At 34.6% G+C, this 22,548-nt stretch overlaps 1 protein-coding gene across 10 annotated transcripts in view; it reads right to left on the reverse strand.

Annotated features, from left to right (window-relative positions):
• Positions 1-4,372: 4,372 nt before the first annotated feature.
• The window catches only part of LOC129235624 (casein kinase I), a 134,113-nt gene continuing 115,937 nt past the window's right edge, over positions 4,373-22,548 (reverse strand). For 6 of the 10 annotated variants that reach the window (XM_054869559.1, XM_054869556.1, XM_054869555.1 and 3 more), the window contains 2 exons: positions 7,366-7,472; positions 4,373-7,244 (listed from right to left, as the gene is read on the reverse strand). In XM_054869559.1, the coding sequence (XP_054725534.1) occupies positions 7,169-7,244; positions 7,366-7,472 (183 nt within the window). In that variant the 3' untranslated portion in view covers positions 4,373-7,168. Of the gene's footprint in view, positions 7,245-7,361; positions 7,473-22,548 lie in introns of those variants that run through there. The other 4 variants (XM_054869558.1, XM_054869565.1, XM_054869557.1 and 1 more) reach the window with 2 other exon arrangements.

Here is a 22,548-nt window from a genome sequence, read left to right on the forward strand (position 1 = left end):
AAATACGCAAAAACGCTTTAATAAAAAAAATAACTAAAAGACCTTTAACTGAAATATTCATATTTTCAAACAAAAAAAATATTTTAGTCGCTTTGGAAGTTTTAATAAATATGGAAAAATAGAGTTAAGCGAAAAAGATATTAGATGTGTTCGTTGAAGAAAATATGAAATATAAATTTTTGCAATAAAAATAAAATTAACAAATAAATAATACAATTTTAGCAAATAAAAAAAATTAACAAATAAATACAATAGGTTCTGTTTTTATGCGGTAGATACGTTCCGCAAGAAACAGCATAAAAAAAACAGCATAAAAAAAGCTGCTAGTTCTATAGTAAAACTATAGATACGTTTCAAATGCTAAAACCGCATAATTCTGAAATAATGTAATAAAATCGCATAAAAAAGGGCACTAGTCCCATATTATAACTATAGATACGTTCCATACACCGCATGAATCTGAAATAATTAAATAAAATCGCATAAACAAAATATTGTATTTTTGAAAATTATATCTTTATTTAAGAAACGTCAGAATCGAAAAATAAATTTAAGTCAGAAATAGAATCAGACAATACCCACATGTTGCGCGTTCGTTTAGGATTTGGCGTAAAATCACTTTCGGCACTTTAGGAAATGTACACGTCTGATCTAGATAGTTATGCAGGCGGTTTCATACTTGTAGGGTTAGCATTTCTGATGTAATCTGTGATGAGTTTTTGCTTAGCTGGTTTAGAATCTTGTTTATATGTACAATTCCCGATAGGTCGACATGCATTTTGTAATTTAAAAAAAAAACCGCACTATTTCAAAACCGCATAAAAAGAGCCGCATAAAAACAGAACCTACTGTAATACAATTTTAGCAAATAAAAAGAAAAATTAATAAATGAGTAATAAAATTTTAGCAAATAAAAAAATCTATAAATAAATAAAATCAAATAAATTAAACTAAAAAATTTCACATTTACTTTTATTATTGAAAACAAGAAAAATGAAAATTTGTGTTGTAATGATTTATTTATATAATTTATGTTTACACCTTAATTAATTAGCAGCCAATTATTTTACTATTACAAAAAAATTATATATATAGTATTTATTTAAATATGTACCATTATTAGACAATTTGTTAAAAAAAAAAACTTGGAACAATATTACAACGCAGGCCATTCGACATTCATCAATATAACCTAGACACGCTGTACTTTTTTACAAATCTTTTGTATGCTTAATTAGTAGTTTAACTTAATTTGAGCTATCCTAATATAAAGTCAAAGTAAAGCGTTAACCTAACATATTCTTCCTCTTGATTCTTGATTCTTGATTCAATACATTTTGCATTTTAATATGTGTTAAGTTCGAAATTTCTGCAACCAAATTTTAAGCGCCAATGGCACCATAAAACAACAAGAAATCACATTATACTCGTAAACAGTCATTGCTGTTGTTTTCTGCAAATAGCGAAATAAAGCAGTTGGAAAATGTGGAAAAAACTGCGTGGTATACAACAGCGATGAGTTTTAGAAATTCGCTGTAGCAATAATTCATGGCTACAAGTTGCTAAATGTTTATATAACATTATAACCATGAATTAATGATGTCTAAAATATATAACTTGAATAAACAAATTCAAATAACACATATTTTTAGGCGCACTAGCTTATTTTCGAAATTCGAAATTAGGCGAAGCGAATTCCAGCATATCCCTGCAGAGCTATTTCGAATTAGGGCATGCCCTACTTTTAGTTGCGAAACTTAAAAATTCACTATTATTATTAAATTAAATTTATGATTAATTATCAAACTCATGATAACAAAATATGCATGTGTATGGGTGTGTAATATAATATGTTAAAAAATCTGAACAAAAAAATGTCTTATGAAGTCTTAAATTAATTGGTACACTGAATTTAGAATTTATATAGCTAAGTTTAAGATTGCAAACATGAAAATTTACAAATGGAGCTTTCGCTCCGAACAACTAACTAGTTAGCACTCAGGAAAAACGATAATTTCTAAACGATTTCCCAAAAACGTATTTCTTTTTCTAACTTTTCCTAATTTCTTTGACAAATTTTAATTACATTTGTATAATCAAAGACAAATCTTTTCAATAAACGACAAGTATTAAGCTTTTTAAGAGGCATTTGTTTCTTATTCACTTTTAAACACTAAAACGCACAGCCTTAAGAATAGTTTGAAAACTCAAATCAAAAATAAAATTTGACAAATGAGATACAACAAAAGGAAATCGAAATCAAAAATTATGTGCAACAGGCAGGCAACTCATTCACCCACGCGCACAGTGCCGCTTTTTGACAGCAATTTCCAGCGAAAGAACTTAACAGCCGATCTCTAACACTAGCCAATGGCGAATATCGCTTGAAGCAAAGTACCAAAAGGAAAAAATACGATTATCATGCTCTCTCTGCAATCGTCCGTCAACATTAGCTCGGTCCCAGCTTTTTAGGGCAAGTTTAAGTTTTGAAAATTATGTTGCTTATCTATAGGCGATTCTGCAAAGTTTTTGTTTTACAACCCTTCCAATGAATTTCATTTCACCAGCATTAACCAAAAGTTTTACACTATTAAGCAACAGCAACAACTAAGTAGAGAGTAATAGTTTGAGAGGTACACCAAGCTTGCTAAGGATTGAGAACAGACATCTGCAGCATGAAGAGAAAAAATTTTCGTGCATTTTTTTACAAATTCAAGCAAATTTGTTTTGCATCTTTGCTCTGCAAGCTTTGGAATATAAATAAAGCTCGTTAGCGCGATCACAATCAAGTTCTTCAGTTTTAAAAATGTTGCTTCTAAAAACCAGTTAAACTCAGCTTAAAAATTCCCCACTGTCCAATTTGAGTTCTATTTAAATCGTATAGATTTTTCCATAGTGCATTTCACTCGCACGCGCGTTTTGGTTTATAAGTGGCACTTTCTGTTTTAGTCGCTTTCTGCTAACGTTGGAAAACTGGCCCTCAGACGTTGGTATGAAAAGAGTTGATTAGATCTGAATGAAAATTGAAAAACCTCATAAAAAGTTAGACACACACTTTTGATTGGTCCGATACGCGGTTTCGGGTGGAGGCCAAACCACCAGCAAAGGATGTATAAAAAATAGAACCCACACCTCGAAAATAAAATCAGTTAGATAATTTCACTACACTACAAACCATTGCAAGCAATTTATAATCAATCACACTTTTTGTGTGGTCAAACGCGAACCGCGCCGCTAGCTTGTTGCTGTAGCAGCTTCTTATGATTATAAGCTCTTTATTACTATATTTTATTCGTTCCAAATCATTAATGGAAAGTATCAAAACTATTCCCACAATTTTAAGCGCATTCTTCGAAGGGCCTGCTTTGAAAATTAAAGCTCAATCACTTAAAATCATGATTTTAAAATGTTGAATCGTTCAGTAATGTTAAATCTAAAAATCTTGGAGATTTACTATGTAAGAAATATTTTAGCAATGCAGTCTAAAATAATTCAGCGTCTTTTACCCGAGCCTTTCCTCCAATTTCTGGTATGCGTCTTGATGTTCTCCACAAATGGAGTGGCCAACAGTTTTATGCCCCCCTCCGAAGGGCCGCTGGTTTTTTATGAGATTTTTCATGACAGAAATACACTCGAAGATTTCCCATTGCCTACCAAGGGCTAACACCTTTATTAGAAAAAACATTTTGTAACATTTTCGTGTTTTGTGCACACAACGGCTTTCCACTGCGGGCACTTCCAAATGGTAGTCACGTCTAATTGCAGGCGTATTACTTTCGCATTTTCCAAGATTTTTACCACCAACTAGCTTTAGAAATCAGCTGCAGTATAGGTAAATTATTGTTGAGAGAAATGAGACACGATTTTTTCGAATTTTTCAAATTTTTTTCTCTTTTAATGTATATGGTTGTGTATGTATAGATGTGTGTATATTTAATTTTAATTATTTCTTTTGCTTTACTTCTTTCATTGTGATATAATTTAAATTATACAATTATAAATTAACACAATAGCGTAAATATTATTTTAAATTACAAAAAAAATTATAATAATCAATTATAATTATAAATTATCATAATTATAAACATCAATTAATTAATTAATAATAATAGTATTTAGGTAAGAAACTTTTGCTTTAACTTAAACAAATGAAAATAAAACTTAAAAAAAAAAATCTGCAAGTAGAATTTCTTAATTTTGTTTTCGTTTTCACTAAATTGCATTATAGCTTTAGCAATGCAAATATTTCTTTGCCTTACTACTGCGCGCGGACTTCTTGCTCACATTTCACACATTTCCCATTAGTATTTTCGTACAGTTTTTCAACTCTCAAAAAATAATTCACACATTGCAGCTAATGGTTGAAGATTCATTTTTGTTTTTTTTTTGCATGGCAGGCTGGGTGTGCTGGCGCAAGTGCTGGTGGAGGGGTTGGATGAAGAGTCTGTGGTAGCTAATGAAATGGTACATTTTTGAAGGATGAGCATAGTAGGTGGCGTTCGAATAAATGGATGTGAAGTAGAGAGGGAAGAGGTGTTGGAAATGTTTTGACAAGCCGTTAATGGTGACACAGTATCGATCACACTTTTACTTTGACGGGCGAATGAAAAATAATGGAATCCAGAGAGTGAGCATTTCCATTTCGAAAGATGGCTGTTTAGCAGTCATTTGTTCAAACAAAAAAGTATTTCAGATAGTTTTTCTGTATACTAATAGCAAAAAGCGTTATGCTATGAATATTTTTCAGAACTCTTTTAGACGCACTTTTAAATATTAATTATTTTTTGGGGGTGCAAATATGGCAATTTTGAGTCTAAACTTATTCACTCCACTAGCAACTAACTGAAAAGCTTTCATTTTTTTTCTTTTGTTTCATGTTTTTACCAATATGTAAATCTATAATACTTTTGAGTGCACTTTACCAGCCTTATTTTAAGCAGAAATAGTTTTTGTTGCACTTGCCACACCGCTGAAAATGCATACAACTATAGAATTCCTCTGAGCAGCGGCTTTTCTAGTTTTGCCTGAGTGGTCTGTTTTGCTTCTTTTTTTTTTTTAAATTGACACTTTCGAAATGTCCCTCACTCATTTTAAAATTGTTCAAATTTCGTTACAAATGGAAGTTTAATATTTTCGAACGCTACAGTTTTTCGAAATTACCTTGACTTGTCTTACAATCATTTCGACAGCTGTTCAAATTTTGTAATAAATGGAATTGTGGCATTTTCGAATGCTACATCTTTTCGAAAAAAATTTCGAATGCTACGCCTTTTCGAAATAGCCTTGACTCGTTTTACAATAATTTCGACAGCTTTTCAGGTTTCATTAGAAATGGAATTCGGTATTTTCGAACCGTTAGCCTTTTCGAAATGACTCTCACTCGTCTTATGACCATTTTGACAGCTTTTCAAATTCTGTAACAAATGGAGTTTTGACATTTTCGAATGCTACAATCTTCGAAATGACCTTGACTAGTCCTACAATCATTTCGACAGCTTTTCATGTTTTATTAGAAATAAAGTTCGATATTTTGGAACCGCTGGCCTTTTCGAAATGACCTTGACACGTCTTAAAATAATTTCGACAGCTTTTCAGGTTTCATTAGAAATGGAATTCGGTATTTTCGAACCGTTAGCCTTTTCGAAATGACCCTCACTAGTCTTACAATAATTTTGACAGTTATTCAAATTTTGTAGCAAATGGAATTTTGACATTTTCGTAGCATTCGAAAACCTCTTTGAAATGACTTCGACTCGCCTAATTTGGCCAGCTCTTCAAATTTCGTAGCAAATTTTAGTATTTTCGAATGCTGCACATTATCGAATTGACTCTTTTTAGTCTTAAAATAATTTCGACAGCTTTTCAAGCTTCATTAGAAATGGAATTCTAGAATTTTCGAAACGTTGACCTTTTTGAAATGACTCTCACTCGTCTTACGATCATTTTGACAGCTTTTCAAATTTTGTAATTAACAAATGGAATTTTGACATTTTCGAATACTACACCTCTTCGAAATGACCTTGACTAGTCTTACAATCATTTCGACAGCTTTTCAAGTTTCATTAGAAATGGAATTCGGTATTTTCGAAACGTTAGGCTTTTCGAAATGACCCTCACTCGGTTTACAATCATTTTGACAGCTATTCAAATTTCGTAACAAATGGAGTTTTAACTTTTCGAATGCTACACCTTTTCGAAACGATCTTAACTCGCCTTACAATTATTTTGGCAGCTCTTCAAGTTTCGTAACAAATGAAATTTTAGTCTTTTCGAATGCTGCACATTATAGCCGTTACTCTCCCTAGTCTAACAAAAATTCCGATAGCTGTTTAAGTTTCATTATAAATGAAATATTATTCTTTTCCGAAATTTTGTACTATTCGAAATTGCCCTTACTCGTTTTAAAAGTAGTTTTTACAGCTTTTAAAGTTTTGTTACAAGTAAAATCTTTTCTCTTCATTTGTTAAATTTATATCTTTTAGAAATGCCCCTCTTCTCTCGGCATACAACTATTTTTCCACTTACATAGCCAACAATAACGACTCAACAGGCGCCCTTAGCTTGGTTCTTCATGCATAGATGAGTGCGTGTGTGTATGCATCTGTCTGTATATTTTACAATCACTTAATTACGTTTAGTATTTTTCGGGTTTTTGCCGTTTTCTTGATGTTATTGTGTTTGTTTCTGTTTTACAATTTTCGCTTTTCTGTTAATAATTTAAATGAAATTTGTGTGGGCTTGTGTAATTACATATTACTTTTTTTGTGTGGATTTTACATCCATTTTTTTATGATCTTTTACTTTCTTTTTGTATTTTTTCAGCTGATTTTTATAATATTTTTTTACGTTTGTTGTTTTTTTTTATTTTTTTTTTTGATTTTTTAACTTTCATTTAAATTTAATAAATGGTAAATGTATTGTAGTATGTATGTTTGTTTGTATGCATGTATGTATTTATAAATTACAACGGAAGTGTCGGTGTGTTTGTAGTTGGTGTTGGCGTCAACATCGACGCGGATGGAGGATAACGCAACGTATGCTGTGACGTTGCCTGTTGTATATAATCCTGACTAGGATTATTCAATACGCTATCCCGTGAATTTGAATGTGAAGTGGCGCGCAGCAGTGTTACCGCTTCGCGTTCTGGACTACATTGGACACCGTCTAGTCATTTTTGACGTGATGATTTCTTCTTCTTTCGTTTAAAGAAACAACAACATCTGCAAAGACAACACAGGAATGAACTGAAATCAAAGTAGATTATATAATAACAACCGAAGTAAATATAAGAAACAAGTAGCAAAAAGCACAAGAACTACAATAAATTCAACGAAAAACAAGAAACATAAATGAAATTGAACTTACTTTGTTTCATCGACAAGCTCCACTTCGGGCTGTTGCGTTATAGGAGTATTTGAGTGGCCAGCAGTCGGGTCGTCCGCATTCAATTCGCCATTTGTGGAACTCACAACCTGTTTTGTGGAAAAAATGAGAGAAATGATTTTTCAGTAATTCTCAAAAAAGGTATATGGTACAAAATGTATGCGAAAAAATAACAATCAGTGTATAAATTGATTTTGATACAAAAGAAAGTTTTTTGCCTAGTAATTTAAAATTTGTGAAAAATTTTTTTTTGGCTTCATTTACTCGCCAACAAATACAACACAATGAAACACACAAAAATACAAATACAAATATATATTTTATATTGGGTATGCGAGACGATCACAAACGTTCATCATACATATACGACGCTAGACAAAAATATGCATACATATTTATGTTGGTATGTATGTAAGAAAAAATGTGGCCACATCATACAACAAAAAAATTGTTTTGCAAACGCAAATCTGTTCAAAATAACCTACATACATAATAGAGTATATAATAGTTAATCGAGCAGATTCTTTGCTTTTAAGTGTAATTTATAAATTTGAAGAAGAAACTCTTTTACTACACTAACAAATTTTTACTATACGTGTTTCATCAATTCAAGATTACGAAGAAGGTGAATTGACTAACAAGAAAGTGGATTCGACTTGAAAGTTAACGGAGGTGAATATTAAAATAAAGGTGATTTAGAAACAGTTGAATTTCAATTGAAAGATAACTAAGGTGAATATCAAAGAGAACAACACTAATAAGGTGGGTTTGAACTACATAAAAGATAAGATAAGATTGAATATCAATACCAAGGTGGCTAACGTAAAGGTGAGTTTAAATTGAAAGGTGAGCGAGTTGAGTAGCAAGAAAAATGTGAATTTAAATGAACATTAGAAAAATGCAAGTGAAGCGCTGAGATTGCTTTCTAACATGTGGTAGAGTGAATTTTTTGAATCGGAAAAATTATTGAATTAAAAAAAACATTAAAAAAAATTAAAAAAAAAAAATTAAAAAACAATAAAAAGAAAAAAAAGAAAATTTTTTTTTTTTTAAATAATAATAATTAAATAAACCTATCGCAGTCGCAGAAAAAATCCTTGTTGTAAAAGTAATTATGAATAAATATTAATATCGAAGCAAATCCATTAACGAATAGATGAATAATAGGTGTACAAAGTAAAATGCGAAGTAATAAGTTTACCGAAAAACAAGAACAAAATATGTACATATAAGGACAAGAGCTGGAATTGCTGCTCGTTCGACGAACACTTCTCGGCTAGGGAGTTTCACCACAGCACAAAAAAAATAGAATTAATCAGCAAAGAACATATAAAAAATCAAGAAGATGTAGTTTTCGGTTCTTGACAAGATATAAATCCGGGTTCGTTCCGGTAAGATTCAATCGACAAATCTCTTTACGTTCTTGAGGTTACTTCTTAGCCTCACCCTCTCACACTGTCACACGAGCCAGTGAAAAGTGCTGACTTTTTTACAACAGAAAATTTTTATACTAAAAAAAATTTCATTGAAAAAATATAATTTTATGAAAAACTACAATTTCTTAAAAAATACTACTTTATTAAAAAAATTTATTAAAAAAAATAAAATGTTATTAAAAAAAAATAAAATTTTATTAAAAAAATAAAAAATATATATTATATTTATGTTGTGAAGAGCATAATTGTTTCTTTATCAAAATAAAAAAAATTACAGTACACGACATGCACACACCTAGGACCAACAAATAAAAAAATCTAAAAAAATTAAAGAGTAATTATTTATTTTCTAAGCATCAAAAATTTTCGGCTTTTTTTTTATTTAACAGAATATGTGTGTATGTGTGAAGGATGAGCCATCGATGTGTTTATTCTTAAATTACTTTATAACTTTGACAGTAGTACAGCGAAACAACGTTTCGAAATATAAATACAGGACCAGACATTCGAAGTGTAACCAACTTCAGACCGCTCGCGCAGCTTATGCACGGTCATCAACTGTCTGTTAGTTAGCGCTAAATGACAGTCCAGAGTTGTGTTTACATTTCGCCGAGAGTAAGCGCGTTCATACGAGAATTTGAGTCATCGATTGACCACCAGGAGGCCGCACCCACCACAGCTAATGGTTTGGGTCGCTGTAACCGCATATGGGCGCTCTCCAATAGTTTTCATCGAGTCTGGCGTCAAGGTTAATGCGAAATATTATCGGGGAAGTATTCTGGAGGATGCTTTGAAGCCGGAGGCAAACAAACACTTCAGTGGCAGACCATGGACGTCTCAACAGGACTCGGCACGGTCTCAGTGTGCTCGAGTGAAACAAGAATGGCTAAAAAACAAGGTTCCGAACCTCATAACGTCCACACAAGGGCTCTCAAATTCACCAGACGCGAATCCGGTGGATTATTTTCTTTAGGCTATTTTGGAGAGTAAGGTCCGAACTAAAGGATTCACCAGTCTTGAGGCGCTGAAAAAAGCCATTGTGCGCGAGTGGGCCAAAATACCTGCAAGTCACATTCGGGCAGCTCACGATTCGTTTCTGGACCGTCTCGAGGTCATAGTCAAGGCAAAAGGTCATATCGCGCAAAAGTAAATTGATTCTTATTATTTTCACACATTTTTTACTTTGAATTGAATAAAAGCAATTTTCCAAACTAAATTTATGGCCTTTTTCAAGTGCCGGACCCTGTAGATAATTTATTTCCAAAATGACAGCTGCGGCACTCAAACAAATAGAAATTTAATTGAAATCTATTGGTGTTTTCGATGGTAAATTAAGTTAAGTAAGCTTTAGTAGCTTAACACGACGGGAGTTCACGTTCCCTATTTAAGCATCTCTGTATTTAGTCTTCCGAAAAGTTATCGAGATTCTTTAGAACTTAGTTAGAAGAACACACACAAAGTTTCAGCCAGATGGGTTTATTTCTTTGTGTTTGGCATTCGTTTGAATCGAGGAATTCGACTCATTTTCTTTTTCCATCAAGATAACAACACCATATCTCCAGATTTGGCTCCCTTGGATCTCTCGTACTGCTATTTGTTTCCCAATTTGAATAAATGGCTGGCGGGATAAAGATGTTATTCAAACGGGGAGGTGATTGCAGAAACGAATACCTATTTTTCAGACTTGGTCAAATTCTATTATTTGGAAGGGATCAACAAACTAGAACAGCGTTGGACGAAGTGTACAAGCCTAAAGGCGACTATGTCGAAAAATTAAAAAGGTTTACTACAAACAATTAAGTAATTTTTATTTTGCATGGACTTCTCAAACTACCCTCTTTCAGCTTCTTCAGAATGTCTACATCTTCCTCTTCCACAGCTTGTACTCGTACCTAATCTAAATACTGCATCTTTTAAGATTTGAGCTAAGGTACTGATAAAAGTCGCACGGTGCCAAGATATAATGGGGTCCTATACTTTTCCAAGTCGATCCTCTTTTCCTTATCGTTTGATGGAATTCAACAAGAACATGAATATGGTAATGTTGACTAATACTTTGAACTTCAGGTATAGTTTCATTAGCGGATTTTCGCAACAATTCAATGCTCTACTGTTACACTGATTGATGAAAAAACTAAATTAACAGGCCTTTGGCTATACTCATTTGTTTACAGAAACAAGAGATAGAGCAATCTATAGAGAAAAGCTTCAGGCGAAACGGCTTCCGGTAGCTGGCGTTTGATGCTTGCTAGCCTTACCCCACATATGAGGGCATACCAAGGAAACAATGGCACAGGACGCGTCTATGGAAATGCTTCTGGTTTGCGAACGCCATAGGAGAAGTATTGCTATTAAGTGGGAAGAACCAACTCCCACTAGAGCTGGCAGACTATCGAGGTATCAAATTTTTAACGAAAGTAGAGAACTTTTTTATTAGATACTTCTTCTGACGTAAGGCACTTGGCTCGGCAACTAACAATTGAATAAGTAAAATACATAAAATTTAAGGACAATACAATTTCAAAGGTCGATTCCTTTTAGTTGAAGTTTCATTAGTAAAGGCGGCTCGGAACATGGAAAAGTATTGCTTCCATTTGTCATTGCTAGAAGCCTAGAAGCATACTGAGAAGAAAATAAACCAGGAGATCTCTTTAGCGCTGTTGTGGAGCTTCTCCAATATTTTGAATTGCGACCTTCACTAAGAATACAGATCCCCTGAAATATTGTAAGGCAACTAATATTGTTAAAGCGCAAAATTAATCATTCAATTTTATTTTTGAAGAACTTTCTAGTTCACAAGCGTCAAATATGATTGACGTGCGACGCCATTTGAATGAATGCCACATGAATGTAAATTTCATTTCTATAGTTTTAAGAGCACAAAAAAATCAATTATTGACAATAACCACAGGATCTGAAGAAATGCTCAGCAAAACCGGTATAATTATCAGTAATTGTCGGGCTGCCCTGAAAGCCAAGCGGAGAAACAATTGAAATTCACAATAGAATAAGTTGCTATTCTTAGCCTTTAAGTGAATATTTTTTGTTTTTCGATTAGTTTGAAAAGAGAAATTAAAGTCTAAAAATGTGGTCGATGCTATCGATAGTAGCCGAGTTTTTCTTTCTAAGCACCGAAAATATTGAATGGAGCCAGTTCTCCAACTCTGGTGCGCAGCAGTGGCCACTTTCAAAAAATTATTTCATTAACCGATTGGGGAATTGCATGCACTGCGAATAAAATAGCAAATGAATAGCGCAAACTCCTCCAAATGCTGATGTTGTATGCTTCGAATTCACTCGTTTAGCCGTTTGCCGAAGAGACTGATACAATTAGTTAAAACAAATTCGGTCGATCTCAGAAATAAAAACTAGATTTTACTAATCAAAATTAAACTACTTTTTTGTGTGGTGTTGCATGATAGATATATCGGGTATTTTCTTAAGACCTTGTGAACTGAAAATGATAATACAAAACAGAAATATTGTTGCAAAGCATTTTTTTATTATAATCTGGTAGATAATTTCATGATTCATTTTTTGCATATGATATCCGGTATACATTCTGTCTTAATTACATATGTCTTAATTTTTTTTTATGCTAGAGTGTTGGTTGAACTGTCCTCTATAGTGTCGCAGAGTTTGAGCGTGATCTGTCAATTAGCTTATTTTTGGCATTTAATTATATCAGCCAACTGCAGGTGTGTTTTGCGATTTTCACTATGGATAGAAATATCGAACAAAGAATTTGTCTTAAATTTTGTGTGTTTGAACGGGATTTCGTATGCCGAATCGTTGAAAATGTTGCAGAAAGCCTATGGCGAGTGTGCTTTATCAAAAACACGGGTCTAGGAATGGTATAAGGCTTTCGCAGAGGACCGAGAAGTCGTGGAAGATTTGCCCCGATCTGGTCGTCCATCAACGTATGAAAACGTCGACAAAGTCAATGGAAAACCATCAAACCATCATTTAAGCTTAAGGGAGGTAGCTCGTGACCTTAGGGTGTCTCACGAATCAATTCGCAACATTTTATAACATCAATTGGGCATGAGACGCGTGTGGCTGCTCGACCAAGAGAGTTGAATTTCTTTCAAAAATTCATCGGAAGAAGGTGGCTGATGACATGCTTGAGCAAGTGAATTCGGACCCAACGTTTATCCAGCGCATTATAGCAGGTGATAAGACGTGGGTATATGAGTTTGACATGCAAACCAGTCAACAGGCGGCTGAATGGCGCTATCCATATGAGCCGAAAACAAACGTGCCGAAACCACGTCAACGTCAGTGAAAAGTGAATGTCATGCTACTCGTTCTACTTGATTATCGTGGTGTTGTGCACTCGGAATTCATTCCAAATGGTTCTACGGCAAATAAAGAATATTATTTGGAAGTTATGCGACGTTTGAGAGAGAATGAATCTTGCACCATGACAACGCACCGTCCTACAAGGCTCATATTGTGAACACTTTTTTTACCAAAAACTCGACAAATATCATCGAACAACCACCGTATTCACCGGATTTGGCCCCCTGTGACTTTTTCCTTTTACCAAAACTTAAATTGCCATTCCGCGGACGCCGCTTAGAGTCGATAGAGGCCATTAAGGAGAATTCGCTGAAGGATCTGAAGAAGATCTCTTCAAACGCATTTAAAAGGTGCTTGGAAGAGTGGGCTAATCGCATATGTGTATTGCTTCGAAGGGAGCCTGTTTTGAAGGCGACAACATAAATCTTGATGATTGAACAATTATTTTGTGTTTTATTGAGCAATTCCCGGACAGAATGTATGTCCGCCAAGACTACGAATTACTTGGATCATTCGATCAGTTCAATTTTTGACTACTTTTTTCAATAAATCAGACCGTATGGCATCAACGGTGGCGTAAATATTGCAATAAATAGATTGTTAAGCGCACAACAGCGTATGGCAACTTGCAACGTCTTGTTGATGATGTTTAGCTGATACATTTTTGCAAACAAAAATTCAGTCAGCATGGCTCGACAGCACTCGTCCTTCACCGTAACGGCAGCTGCTTACTCATTTCGAAAGAAATAGGGGCCGATGATGCCGCCAGTGATCTATCAACTTGGCGAACAGATTTATTTATTGTTTTTAATTTTTTTTTTTTTTTTTTTTTTTTTTTTCAAGTAAATTTCCGCAATCTGGAAGTATTGTTCTGGCGTGAAACGATTCATGATGGCTTACTGAACCTTACTGAAGATAAATGTCAACACAGTTTGCCATTCTCAGTTGTCAAACCACATTTATCGATATCCGTAGTTCTCATGCAACTAAACCCTGATACTTGTATGGAGCATATTTTAATATAAACCACATATGGCAAGCAATAAAACGTTAAAGAATAAATTGAACTTTGGAATTAAAATAAAAGAAAAATTGTTAAAAACTTTATTGAAGGGGTTCAAAATATTTCAAGCCCATATAAAAAAGAAAGAACTTGCAAGAAAAGCACTACTTGCCCAATTGAGAAAAATGAATTGTTGTGTGAAGAATACTTTACAACAAAAGAAAAACGGATGTGAAAAACAAAACACAAAAACAACAATTGACAATATTTGACGAGACAAACAACTGATGATGAGGACCTAGGCCAAGCCAATGTACAAATACAAATTGAAAGGACACTGAACACAGATACAACATTTTACTTTTCTACACATTTGCTATACCTGTAACTTTTTGTGAGGAAACCAATAACTGATATTTGGCTAAATCAAATTAAATTGTTAAAAGTTAGAAAATGTGGATAAAAGCTGTGTATTGAGTTAAAACTGGGGAATAGTGAAAGAAAATTCAAATTGTTAAAGCAAGAAAATTATTCTGAAATGTGTGTTCTTTCGTATTTTTATTTCAAATTTTTAATGTTTTTGTGTTTAAGGTTAATTCTTCTTCACTTCCGTTGTCTTGGGAGTTCGCTCATCGGTGGCCTCGGGCGCGTGTATAGACTCTTCATAGTCAATCTTTTCATAATACGCATCGAAGGGACTATCATCATCGGAGCCTGAGTCTTCGGGATTACGCTGGAATTTTTCGTTTCAAAAGTGTGTCGAGATCCAAAAACGAAAAAAGACCAACAAAAATTTTCTATAATAATAAGATCGATCTGTTTTGAAAGTGGAAAATTCTGCCCCTATGACTGATGAAAGAAATACGTGAGCGAACACAGAGAAATGAGCGGCTGATTATTTGCTCATGCTTGCTACTAAAGGGTTTTCCAATGAGAGTGAGTCGATGTAATAAAGTGACATGAAACAATTTGTGTGTATGGCATTCAAAAAATACTTTTTTACTTCTTTTTTGTTAAATATGACCCACATCTTTCAATTGAGAAACGTGGCTACGTTAACATCGACCGTTCTTATTGAAAACCCCTTTGCCCTCAATAGTTAGATAAGTATCGCCTGTCTACCTACATGCTATATATAATGCTTATGCTCCACGGTCGCTCCTTTCATGCCAGTAATGCCAAATGTAGATATTTTTAAGGGCATGCAATTGCAAGTCTTTTATACCATTTATTTATATTAAGTATAAATCCAAGGCTAAATCACAAATCAGGCAGTCTCGCAGAACAGACAATGCACAGGCATGCGGACAAGTGATTTGATGAAGTTTTCCCCGGCAGGCACTCGCATGTAGCGCCTAGTTGCGGTACACCGAAGGATCGGATAATAATATGTAATATAATATAGAATGAGTTGGATTGACATAATCTTAAGTATAATTCACCAAAAGTCAGTCATTTATTTTTTGAAGACATAAATTAATGATTGTTCGATATGAGAATGATTTCCATGCAACAGATTTAATAGCATAAAGTGAAGACTGAGTTGCGTCAATTAATGACCGCATCCTTCACGCGATTATGTGACTGAATTCACCTTTACGAAGTGGTGGTTTAATAGCGTGACTTCATACAAAGAAAAATCTTCCGATTATTCCCATAAATGCTTGAAAGCCTAAAGTTAAGTTTAAAAAAGTCCATGACACAGAGAGGTTTATCATACCGAGTACCAAAATATTTATAAACATCATGAATGAAAGAAAGGTTGCGCTCCTCCCTGGAAATCTCAAAAGCCTAACATAATCTCAACTCATTAAAGAGTAAGCCTTTTGGACTAAAAATCATTGAATCTTCTTCAATTACACTTTAATCACTGTTGAGCTTACGACAGATTGTAGGGCCGGTTGGATAGCCGAGAATAGGGGGTTAATATTGGTTAAATTGGACAAGACGCTAGACGGCACTTCCTGTCAAGGGCGGCAGATTCAGTCTTCATTGATGCTGCTTCTATATGGGTAGGAGTTAAGCAATCGAATGTTAGACCCGTGGCTCACACACACCGATAAAAAGCGCTAAGTGTCGCGTGCGCATACAGAACTGTATCAGGCGACGCGGTTTGTGTCATCACTGAAAAGCTCCAAATATACTTGTGCAGGAAATGGGGCACCTTTATGACAGAGCATCAGGAGTAAAGCCGACAACTGAAGAGAAAGCTGCAGAACGTCTGCATTCGTTAGGGAAATGGCAAAGCAGATGGGACTTGTCTGTTAACGGACGTTGGACCTATAGACATATCCCGAAAATTAGCCAATGGGTGACCAAAAGACGCGAGACAGATACCGAGCGGTCACGGATGTTTCTTGAAGTGCCATCGAAACACTCAATAAAGTTGTAAGCGCCAATTATATACCTATATAAAGTATATATTTAACCACTAAAAGTATTTGTCTAAACTTGAAATCTCGTACGGCCCTTGCTTTCCAGGAAACAGTAGCTAGTCTACATTACATGGAAGGTTGATTAAAACAGAACCTCCCTGTTTCCTACCTATACAAGTAAGTCGTAACTACTAAACGAAGTTGAAAGATGAACCCATATTGTTTGTTAGCACACACCAAATGAGACATTATTGCCGCAAATGTAATTAAATGGAGGTAAGCGTTATGAAAAAATCTGTTATCTCTTACAAATGTGCTGCTGATAACAAAATAAGTCTATGGATACCAGGTCACTGAGACTCTGCACGAAGCTATATGACTGATAAGTTCACTCAACATGGCATCCTTCAGTCGGTTGGTCTGTGCAGAATGCGGGTTTCCTCTGGCGTGGAAAACTGCAAAGCGGTTTTGGCTACGGGTGGATCGAAGGCGGTCGGGTGTGCTTCTAAGGCGCTCTCTCTTTTCATTACGCCTAGGGAGTTTTCAGGATGGTTATCAGCTACCAGCGGAATTTTCTTATTAAGAAGTTACATTTTCCAATCCACAATTCCTAATCGTCATTCTTCGAATATCTCATATGTGCATTCATTTTTTCTTCCTATTCATGGTGAGTAGTGGAAGCATAATGAAAAGTCTCATTTTTTTTTGTCTGCTCTTCGAGGAACTAACAAAATAATACAGGAGGTTTAATACAGGTACTTCCAGCTCCACTTTTTCATTTATATTTTAACAACTTGTATACAAAGTAAAAACGGGTAAAATCTCATCGGCATAACTACGCGCCTACATACACTGACTCTCTGAGGTTGACTAAAAATCTGTGCGTTTATTAGTACTCAATGTTCGACCAAAGCTGCCAGACTGCTCTAGTTAGAATAATTGGTTTTCTTATTTTAAATTTAGTACTAGCAAAAAAAAAACTCGTACACATTTCCACAATGAGAAAATTTTAGTCTGGCGAAAATCAATTAGTATTCATGCAAAAAAGTGCAAATTCTAAAATGGCAACATTACTGAGGTGAACAAAGATTTTTTTTTTTACTTTTTTTTTATATACGTGTTTTTTTAAATACGGGTTTCTAATTCATATACCTATACTACCGTGGGCAAAAGGTAAGGTGCATTTGTTTGTAAAATGAAAAATCTTTATTTATTCTTGTAAATCAATTTCATCCCCTTCAAAATAATCCCCTCTCTATGAAACACACTTATGCCGCCGCCAGAAGTCACACGGAGCCAAATCAGGCGAATACGGTGGTTGCGGAACGATATGCGTGGAATTTTTGGCGAAATGGTCACGAAGAACGAGTGCAGTGTGAGACGGTGCATTACCGTGATGCAAGAACCAAGAGTTGTTGGCCCATAATTCTGGTCTTTTAAGACGAATTACTTCACGTAAACGACGCATAACGCTCAAATAATATTCCTTATTAACAGTTTGGCCAGGTGGAAGGAATTCATAGTGCACCACACCACGAAAATCGAAAAAAAACTGTCATCATGACCTTTATTTTGAACGACTTTGACATGCTCTTTTCGGTCTGGCCTCGCCTTTAGCACGATATTCGCTTGATGTGTCGGTTGTTTCAGGGTCGTAAGCATAAATCCGAGTCTCATCTCCCGTAATGATGCATTTGAGCTTGTCCTGATAGTCTCAAAGCATTGTTTCACACACATCAACGCGACGACTTTTTTCCAAGAAATTGAGAGTTTTCGGTACCAAACGAGATTTGACTTTTCATAGGCCCAAATGGTCTTTAAAAATGGTTTTTACAGATACTTCTGATATTCCGATCATATCAGTAAGGTCTTTAACAGTCAACAGTCAACCGACCGTCGATGGTCTTCCGGAGCGCTTCAAGTCATCAACACGTTCTCGACCCTCTTTGAAGTCTTTGTACCACTTATAAACATTTTTCTGCGACATGGTCGAATCACCAAATGCCTTCTGCAACATGCTAAACGTTTCCGCAGCCGAAATTTCATTCCCCAAACAAAATTTGATGTCACTTCTCTGCTCAATCAAATTAGACATTGTAAAAATCGAAAAATGCACTCTTGGTCGTTTGGTAAACACAAGCGTAAATATATTACTGATAATGACATTCACATGAAAGTTGGCCCAGATGTTATTAACAGTGCTGCCAACTCATGAAAAAAATAACTAGAGCGAAATTTTAATCCCGCGAAGTTTGACAAATAAATACTTCTTACTTTTTGCCCACAGTAGTATATATATTCTTTTTTTTAATTTTTTATTTATTTTTTAGTTTCTTTTATAGTTTTTATTTCATTTTTTATTTAACTGTTGTTTTTGTTTTTGGTTCCAAAAGTAAACAAAAACTATTAATTCTACCTACACGGCGACATAAAGTGCTTATATTTTTTTAAATCGATACAAAATTGCTTCATAAAGATTGAAGATAAATTATCGCATGCAAAAAATTGCAATATTTCGCAGCGGAAAAATACTTGGCAATTTCAAAACAACATTCTGCCTCAATATCATTACGCAAACTGGGTTTCAAAAAACACCAGCTGGCACTGGCCAACGGTAAATAAGTATGTCAACAACAAAATACATACATACATAAACACATATATACATGCAATTGTATATATGTATATGTATGCGACAACTTTACGGATAATTGATTAAGTTAAAAGTTAATTAAACTAATAAACAAACAGTCAAACAAACTAACAAATGAACAAACAAACAAACACACTTGAGTACCTTGAGTTTATGTAGAGTAAATCAAGTGAAAACATTACAATTGAAAAGGCCAAAAATATAATTGTCTGCTTAGTAGATTAGTAGAGTAGAGTAGAATATGTAGAGTACGGACATAACGCAACGTAAGACAACGCAATGCAATGTAACGCAACGAACGAACGAACGATTTATACAAATATTGGATAGTCACATATATGTATATGCAGGTAGAGTAAGTATATACAAAAATAAATGTTAATATACAGGAAGTATAAATAGCAAGTTAAGAAGTAAATAAGAGTTCAAATGTATTATAGAGATAGAGAGAATTAGAAAGTAGATGCATAGCAAGACAAAACAAATATGTAATAATGGTTCATGAGTCGAAGATTTCAGTTTGGATGAAATATTAATGCCATAAAAAGAGAGGATACACCAATTGGGAAGGCAGCAAACAATAGCTTATTTTCACCAAGAACTTGAATGCAAAAGTGTTAACTCAAACAGCTGATTTTTGTTTATAACTCAGATTTGTCGGTAACAAAAGGCTACCATGCGAAGAAGGTCATGAGGGTAAGTTTCACACGCTTTTCTAATATTTATTTTCCTTCTAAGTAATAACAGTCATAAAATCTAAAAATATATTACATTTAACCTAACAATAAAGCCAAATGAAGTTTTCTGTACCAAACTTCTTCCACACTTCCCTATTGTTTTGGCTCTGACTGCCCTTGAAAGTGGTGCAAAAAAAAAAAAATGTACATATCGAATACTGCTTACCACTGTTAACATAACAGTTTCTGTTAGACCAGAAAATTCGAGTTAATTTCTTTTTGAAACGAATAATTAACGCAGTTTAATACAAGAATAATATCATGGAAATCTGCTCATTTAAATGCGATGTTTAACTATAATTAAACCTAATTGCAGTTAAGACTTGGTGAAAAATGCTATTGGATAGAGAAAACGCAAATTTTATTTAGAAGAAATATTTTGTAGATGATGTTGAATGGTTCGATGTTTAACAGAGATGCGAAATTCTAAATGATAGTGTTTTATGTGACAACGAAATATTTGTTTATGTAAAGGATATATTTTTTCAAGGTATTTAACTCAGAAATGAAATGAAACAGATACAATTTATGCTGTAGGTCTTGATTTTAACTTTATTGTAAAGTTTATTTAAAGCCGATACAACATCTCGCTATATAATCTAAAGGCAAAAAACTGTAACAAAAGTTATATGAAGGATTTGGTCTAAGTGGAAAACCTCCTCTTTTCATTGAGTTCAACCGATAGGCCTTAGGAACCTAAGTCACTGAATTAATATTGCTCAGATCTTTTTGCCAAAAACCCTAATAATATTTCTATAACAATCTAAACAGTTGCGGAGGAGCTATGTGCTTCAGTTCTAGTCTGACTGTATGAGCATCAGTGGCCTATGAAAGCAGCGGCTAGTTGTTGTTGTTGTACAGTGCCTGCCAGTACAGTATAGTCACCGATCGTCATCGTCTATCTCATGTTGGGTAAGTGAGTTTAAGAGGACATGTGAATAGGTGGTTACTATCGTGCGGATATAAAAAAATTTCAACTGAAAAGTATGCGCTAAATCTGGCAATCGCTCTCGATATGAAGATTCAATGTCATTAGTGCTTTGAAATGATTTCATAACAGCTGGATCGACTGAACCACAATCTGAAAGTTCAATTATCGACCTCTTTTTCCTATATCAGGGGCTGTATATCGGCAATAGCGGGTTCAATGCTGATCTTAACTCATAGAACATATATCTAGGATATTCTGTTATATTATAAAGGGTGGTTAAATTTCAAGGGCTGATAATTCGGCACATGAACGGCATAGAACCTCAACCTCATCGAAAATTTGGACCATCGGATGTGTGCTGCCGAGGCCGCGGCGGACATTTGGCCGATATTTTGTTCCATACGTAATTGAGCCATACCAATATTGTCATAATAAAGAAAAATGACAATTTCCTAAAAAATTTGTATTTTATTCAAAATAAATACCGACCCTTGAAACTTAACCACCCTTTAGATAAGGAACTATTTGCATTTGGTGGTCTTTAGAGGTGTGCCGCCGAGGCCGCGGCGGCCATTTGGCCGATCTTTCGTTCCATAGGTAATTGAGCCATACCAGTATTATCATAATAAAGAGAAATGACAATAATTTCCTAAAAAATTGTATTTTATTCAAAATCAATACCGGCCCTTGAAACTTAACCACCCTTTATAATAAATAGATTGTATCGCTCGCTATAAGGCATGTTGCGTCATCTTGTTAGAGTAAAAGCGATCCCACATTATCGACAATCACTTGAGGAACGAAAAAATGAGTAATTATGGATCTACAGTGCTCTCCATTTGACTGTGACAGTCAATGTCCATCCTCTTTGAAATATATGAGCTAACGAATCCATCACGCGAAAAATATGTCACACAGAAAATTTTCCCAGCAAGTAACACTCCCCGTATTTTTCGCAAAGGGACCACGATTTTCGTGATAAATTTGCACTATTCACAAGAATACTGACACCAGTCAACAAGACAAGTGACACCTGTCACCTGTGGATGTGACTGTCACAAAATAAACACCCTACATAACTATTTAGGCTAGTGAACAAATCACTTCTCCGAAGCCATAAACACTTGACTTTTCTCATCGCTTTTTTACAATTATTGAAATATACATACTTTTTAAAATTCTATTAGCAGGTTCTTGAAGCAAGAGGATTGGCGGAAGCGCCTAGGAACCAATATACAATAATAAAATCTAATCAATATTTTCCAACACTATTCATCAGATGATTGCTGATTAATTTTCAGGTATCTGCTGCGCCTTGTACAGGTTTGAGAGATATTAATGAGAACGCCACTTTACAATGCATCCGCTGCCGGAACGGTTAACTCTGTACTTTGCTGCTATTTGACTATTTGTTCACTCCTCTCGGGAGCATAGGGCCTCGACAAGACTCAGACTTGCGTTGGTTTCGTTAATCTATTTTGATTTCTGACAGGGTAGGTGATTAGCCTGACGCTACTTTAAAATTAATCCTTCTGAATTCATCTTCCGTCCAGAAAGTAGCCTAGTTACGAAAGCACCCTAGTACGCATTTAACGAACCGCGCTTGCGCTATTGTCAAAATCAGCACGCTGTTGACATCTGTCAGCTGTTTACATGTCACTTTTGAGCGCAATCTGTCAGATAGTGTGAGCGTAATAGTTTTCAAAAGTATTTTTGAGGGATATTCTG

Source organism: Anastrepha obliqua, chromosome 1 (genome assembly GCF_027943255.1).
Source record: "Anastrepha obliqua isolate idAnaObli1 chromosome 1, idAnaObli1_1.0, whole genome shotgun sequence".
NCBI lineage: Eukaryota > Metazoa > Arthropoda > Insecta > Diptera > Tephritidae > Anastrepha > Anastrepha obliqua.